Raw genomic sequence first — 7069 nt, 5'->3', positions numbered from 1 at the left:
TCTCTTGGCTACTTTCACTGAGTTCTCAACTTTACCATTGGACTGTGGATAGCGTGGAGAGCTCGTACAATGTTCAAATTCAAAAGTTCTGGCAAATGCTGCAAATGCTTTGGAGCCAAATGGTGGTCCATTGTCTGATATGACCTTAACCGGAATACCACGTCTGGCAAACTGCTGCTTCATCTTCTTGTCCTTGACGTCTTATCATGTAGTCTATCTACTTCGAAGAAGTCTGAGTAATACAGGGTTAGTCAGCTGTTATGAGAAAGTCTTTCCCCTCAAAGTTGAACAAATCGACTCCTACTTTCTCCCAGGGATGGCTTGGCAAACTGTGACTTTTCAATGGTTCTTTCTGTTGCTCATCATTGTAACAGGCACAGATTTCACACTTGTTTATGAATTCCTTCACATCTCTATTCATATTAGGCCAAAACACAGCTTCCCTTGCTCTTCTAAGAGAATTCTGAATTCCACTGTGTGTAGTTTGACCATGATGTTGTGTCGTTCCGCTTTAGGAACCACCACACGTTCACCTTTAAAGACTACACCATTCTGGAATGAAAGTTCGTCTCTATAGTTGAAGTATTGCTGAACCACAGTAGAGAGATGAGATCTGTTGTCTGGCCAACCTTCTTTGATGACTGCGGCTACAGCTCGAATTTCACTATCTTCAGATGAGGCTTTGGATATTTGAGTGAATGTTTGTGATGATACTGGAAGATAACTCACCATATCAATTGATTCGACATCTTTTTCAGTTGGAGATCGGCTGGCTACCATCCTGATACTGTGAGCATCTTGATTTTGCTGGTTTGACACCTGTGGCAGAAAGGCGCGACTGAGGGTATCAGCCATGACCATCAAAGAGCCCTTCTTGTAAACCACTTCAAAGTCATAACGTTGTAAGCGTAGCATCATTCTCTGCAAGCGCTTTGGAGCATTGTGGAGAGTCTTCTTCAAGATAGTCTCTAGTGGCTTGTGATCAGATTCTATTTCCACATGTCGCCCATAGACATATCTGTCAAACCTCTCCATGCTAAACACAATGGAGCGTAGCTCTTTCTCTATCTGAGCATAATTTGTGAGTGAGTGCTCGTGATGCATACATGATTGGATGATCGTTCTGCATAAGGCAAGCCCCTAAGCCTTTTTCTGATGCATCACACTGTAACACAGTTTCGGCCTCTGGATTGAAATACTTCAGAACCGGTTTAGCAGACAAAATCTTCTTCACTTCATCAAAGGCTTTGGTGTGAATATCGTCAATCCATCGAAATACAACACCTGATTTGAGCAAATCTCTGAAAGGTGCAGTTGCTTCTGACAACTGTGGAGCAAACCTCTGCACAAAGTTGGTAAGTCCCAAAAGACGCTGTATCCCTTATTTATCAGTTGGAGGTGGCATTTCCAAGATTGCCTCAGCTTTGGAAGGATCTACTTTTAGACCTTCTGATGATATCACATGACCTAAATAGGTAACTTCAGTTCGTTTCAGTTTCAGTTTCTGGAAATTCAGTTTGATGCCTTTCATCCGACATCTTTGGAGGAGGGCTTTGAGGTTTGCATCATGATCTCGTGATGCTTCATCCATGTTGCTGCCTGATCCATAGATGATGATGTCATCATGAATAGCTTTAGCTCCATGAAGACCTTCCAATGCATCATCAAGTCGTCTCTGGAATTCCTCTGGGGCAGGTGAGATACCAAAGGGCATTCTTTTCCACCGAAACTTTCCCCATGGGGTATCAAATGTGGTTAGGTAACTGCTTTTTTCATCCAAGCCCACATGCCAAAATCCGTTTTTGACATCAACCACTGTAAATAGTTTTGCATTTGACAGTTCAGGCAACACATCATCAATTGTTGACATGGAGTAGTCATTTCTCTTTAATGCTTTGTTGAGAGGTTGTGGATCTAGGCAGACACGTAGACGTCCATTACTTTTCATGACAACTACCATGGATGAAATCCATACAGTTGGTACATCAACCTTCTGTATCACTCAAAGCTTTTCCAGTCTGTTCAGTTCAGCCTTGAACTTAGGCTTAATAGCTATTGGAGTCTTCCTTAAAGGAATCTTCACTGGAGAGACTTTTGGATCTATCTCAAGTTTAAGGGAGCCTTCTAACTTTCCTTCACCAATGAAGACATCTGAAAACTCTTCAGTTAGAGTGTCTTTAGAAATCGACATTATGTTGTCGAAGTTGACTGTAATCAGGTTCATCCCTTGGACTGCTTGTGCACCAAGAACAGGTCTTACTTCATCCTGAACTATGATGAATTCAAGAATGTGGTTTTCACCAAATGTATCCATTTCTGTATTGTTGTAGAGTATCAGTGGAGTGTTATAAGGATCCAAACTTTCTTCCTTTCCATGGAATATTGTCCTGAACAAAGGGACTGGCATAGCGTTCACGGTTGCACCACAATCAAGTTGAAATTAGATGTCCTGTTTATTGACTTTCATCTGTGCAAACAGTTTCTTTGGAGGGTTATCATTCACAGACAGGATTGATTCTTCAAGGTTCAAGGCATAGTCTCCTTCCTCACTCTCTGATTCATAAGTGAAGAGATCTTCAACAGCACTGACGCGCTGTTGCCTGTTTCCTTTCTGTCTGCTTTTCACTTTCTTACGTTTACACTTAATATCAAAATGATTCATGCCATGACAATAGGTACACTTTTCCCCAAATGCTGGACACTGGTCTCTATCTCTAGCATGAGATCTGCCACAGAATTTGCACTCTTCTATGTAAGACAGATATTTTGGTTTAGGTTGTTCCCTCCCTGATCTTCTACTTTTGCTTTGACCCTTCTTCTTTCCATATGTGTTTCCACTAAAACCTGATCAGTTCTCATAGATTTGAGTTGATGATCTGTTGTTTCACATGCTCTACACACAGTGATGCACTTTTCTAGAGTCAAGTTTGCAGTTTGTAACAGTTTCTTTCTTGTACTATTGTGGCCAGGTCATGTTTTTAATCGTTATTAGTTTCATAGTCTATACGTTTCAATATTAAGAACTTGTATATAGTTAATATATAGTGTATAGGTGTGAGCTTTTATGTGTACAAATAAAATATAACAAACCCTCTCAGTTAAATGTATCCCTGCACCCACAATCACTCCAATTAACAATAGTCTCTCTACTGGGTCAGGCCAGCTTCTGACCCATGCGCTTCCACTCTGCACATGCTTCTTTTGTCTTTCTGTCTCAGTTTCTCTGGTCAGCTTGCCACCTATTGTCTGCTAAGTTTTAAAGGTTTGTGTCACACACACCTTAGTGGCAGTCAATAAAGATCATAAAAAGAGGAAGAGCAGTTCACTATATTGGATGTTCTATGGAGTTAATGAGGAGTTTATCAGGTCAGTACATATATTGTATGCGTATTTATGATATTGTATATAGTGTACCCCTTACGGAAGTGTTATATTAATGCTTCCGTGTATAACTAAATGTATTTATTGTATAACTAAATGTATCTATTGTATAAATAAATGTATCACCATGTTCCCAACTATCAGTACCGTCGGTTGGACGAGTATGTTAAGTGAAATTTATCTAAATTACGTCATCGAATATAAATTACATATTTACATTAGATATGGCATATACAGTTGGTCTCTACCAGGCTAAAACTAAATAGACAAAATTAACAGATGGTGTGAATGTATAATCGTGTGAATGTGATATGAAGTGGTGAGGGTAGATGTGAGATTTGTGGATTTTATCATAACGTATCTTATATACCATTATTAGTATTATCAAGGTTGTATTTTAGTTTTCTTAGAATGATCTTCGACAACTCGACTGCATGAGAGGTCGTAGTCACTCATTGCCACACAGTGGTAAGTGTACATTATAGGACCTTATAAGTATTAAACTAAATGCATTTTCCTCAGGTATATGTGCAACATACATATTGAATATCCTAAATGATTTATGTATGTATGAATAGTTTTCATGTTGTTATTTATATTTTGCAATGTATTTGTGCTAGAGCAGTATCAGGGCTAGCTATATCCCGTTAATAAATGGAAAATGCAATACTTCCATATGAATGCCATGTTATGAATGCTACGCTCAAGTATGTAGTTACGTGTATGTATGTTTTCAGGGTTACCTCAACTATTCATTTTAATTGAAATAAACGGCTGTCAACTATAGTCTGGTTCATAATTATTGAGAATTTTTCTTCTTACTTTGAGCTATCCTAACACCTCAACCGATTCACTGATACTTAAAACTAAGTAATGGTATAAGGGAGGTAACTCATCTTGGCCTACTGAGTATAGTACAATTAGAGTTACCTCCCCTGAATTTGTAGCAGACGTCATTTTCCTCTGCACTGTCAACAATGTCTGCTGAAGATAAAAGAAGGTTGATTTTTGAGTTGTGTAATCAAGGAATTGATGATGTAAATACATTGGCAGAGAGAACAGGAACTCCTCTCTCTACTGTGTATAGGATTAGGAAGAATTTTAAAGAGGGAAAGGATTTTGGGCACCAGAAAGGAGCAGGGAGACCCAGAAAATTGGACTTCTCAGATCGTGTCCGGCTGGGAATTTTAGTGTCTAAAAAGCAAAGGGCAAGCATCTCCAACATCAGGTATGAAATGATAGAAAGGGGATCAACAGTTGTATCAAAATCTACAGTTAGAAGAAATTTGATTGATCTTGGATGGGAGAAAAAGACTGGAATTCCTTCTCCTCTCATGAAACAAGAACATAAAGACAGGCGTGTTGAGTGGTGTTTGGCACATGAAAACTTTGACTGGGAAAATGTGATTTTTACTGATGAAAGCTCAATATGGGTATATCCCAATAATGTGAAAATATGGACAAAGTCTGCGTCAGCACCGTTGTATCGACGACCTAAATACAGCCCAAAGTTTCATGTATGGGCAGGGATATCCTTATTAGGAACGACCCCGGTGTTTGTGTTTGAGGGAAATCTGACAAGTCAACGCTACACTAACATATTAGATAATTTTCTCCTTCCAAGTGCACATGTGTTTTATGGAAATGACTGGATTTTGCAGCAAGATAATTATCCTAAACACACCGCAAAACATGCCAAGCAGTGGTTTCAGGAGAAAAATGTGACTGCATTGCCATTTCCTGCATATAGTCCTGACTTAAATCCCATTGAGAACATTTGGGGGATGATGAAGGAATGTGTGAATCAAAAGGGGTTGACAAAAATTGAAGACATGAAGAGAGAAGTGGTCCGATACTGGGACAGCATAACTCACGAGACACTAACCTCTCTGATAGGAAGTATGCCTACCCGTCTTAGACTGTGCCGTGAAGCTCAAGGAGACTTGATAAAATATTAAATTGTTACCTACACAACATGAAAAGGTCAGTTCACTTTCACAATACATTCAATTTTATCTGATTTGTTCTCGTTTAATAATATGAAATGCTTTAGCTATTCTCAATAATTTTGAACCATACTGTATAACCACAAGTAGCGTTGTGTTGCGTGCACCCCTCCACCAACATTACCCCTCTACCCGCTACTACACTATTGTCAAGAATTCCTACAACAATTCTGTCTTTGATCAATGAATCTGTTAGTGTGCCATAATTGCAGGATTTGGCAAGAGATCTCAGAGCCGCTACATAAGTGTCAATAGATTCACCACCTTCCTGTTCACGTTTATTGAATATGTAACGCTCATACGTTTCACTTGTGGAACCAACATAAAATGTCTCATATTTTTCCAAAACAATGTCTATATTAGATTTATCCCCTTCATTTGCAAATTGAAACCCATCAAAGACTTACAGAGCTTCAGATCCAAGAGCTGTAAGAAGCGTTGCTGTTCTAAATCTCATTTCTTCTGAAACAAGTCTCTGAGAAATTTCATAATTGTCCCATCCATGCTTGAATCTTTTCCAGTTTGTGGCTAAATTCCCTTTCAGATCCAATTGTGGCGGTAGAGGAATTGCAGAAGGCATATATACCACTTTAGCAACAGTTTCTTCATCTCCAGCCATGATAGGAATTTATATTTATATTTTTTTTCCAGTAAATGTGAACTTCAGTGAAACCTCGACAAGTCTAGATTTCCAAGTCAAACGTAACTGATATGGATTTTGCAGTTTTTCGAGAGAATTGTCACAATTCGTTCCATCAAAGTTGAGTGCACTTCATAGAAGATGCGTTTCATAACAAGAATTCTTTGAAAAGGTCCGTGTACAACGTAACACTTGCATTCACGTCCTTGCTCGAAAACTGGGGATCTTGTAACACCACGGGCGCGGATGATGAGGCATAAAATTTCGAATTTACCTCAGATCTGGTAATTTGTCGACTTGCAAACACCAGTATATCTTACAAAAAAGACTCGTGATGACTTTTCTAACCACTTCTGACACCATGTAACGTTCTGTAGATCTCGAAATGGATTAAACACAGAGACGTTGTGTATAGGTCGGACATACTGGTTTACTCATTCAAAAACGCCGTGTACAAAGCAAGGGAGATAACTCCCGAAGATGTGCATCTCAGTACAATGCGCAGAGCAGTGTTCATAGCAGACGACACTAATATTCTTTATGATCTCCTTTTTTTGTGGTGTGAACTAAGATAAATAAAATAAACAGGCAAATATTAAAACATGAAGCTGGTTTTTTTCTTATTTTTAATGTGTGTTAAAAGTCAATCCCACAGTCAACATATATACATCAGATTTGAAGCACACAGGTTTGCAACACATTCCAGAGTTGAAGACTAGATGCTCCTCCCTTCGTCATGCTGTTAGCTATCTGTTCATGTCCAGGAACCACCTTCACAGCGCTGACTTCTTTAGTCTGAAGACACTGTTGAACAGTGGTTATATCCAGCCCCAGATGCCTGTCATCAACAAGCCTAGTGCAATGGATGGTCTCCACTGCGCTCTTGCTATCCACATATGCACACACAGGTATCATATCACCCATGCCACTCGACACCTATTCCAGCACTTTTCGCATGCACACTGCTTCCTCTAGACACTCCTGAACACTGAGAGTTTCCTGTGCAATCGTGGATCTCGCTACTCTTTTGATCTTCCCAAGA

At 39.3% G+C, this 7069-nt stretch overlaps 1 protein-coding gene across 1 annotated transcript; it reads right to left on the bottom strand.

Moving 5' to 3' along the window:
• Positions 1-417: 417 nt before the first annotated feature.
• Positions 418-1035, bottom strand: LOC137298810 (uncharacterized). Its single transcript, XM_067831083.1, has one exon. The coding sequence runs from the start codon at positions 1033-1035 to the stop codon at positions 418-420; it is 618 nt and encodes a 205-aa protein (XP_067687184.1).
• Positions 1036-7069: the final 6034 nt, after the last annotated feature.

This window comes from Haliotis asinina, chromosome 10 (assembly GCF_037392515.1).
Source record: "Haliotis asinina isolate JCU_RB_2024 chromosome 10, JCU_Hal_asi_v2, whole genome shotgun sequence".
Lineage (NCBI taxonomy): Eukaryota > Metazoa > Mollusca > Gastropoda > Lepetellida > Haliotidae > Haliotis > Haliotis asinina.
This window is presented reverse-complemented; position numbering and strand designations above follow the sequence as displayed.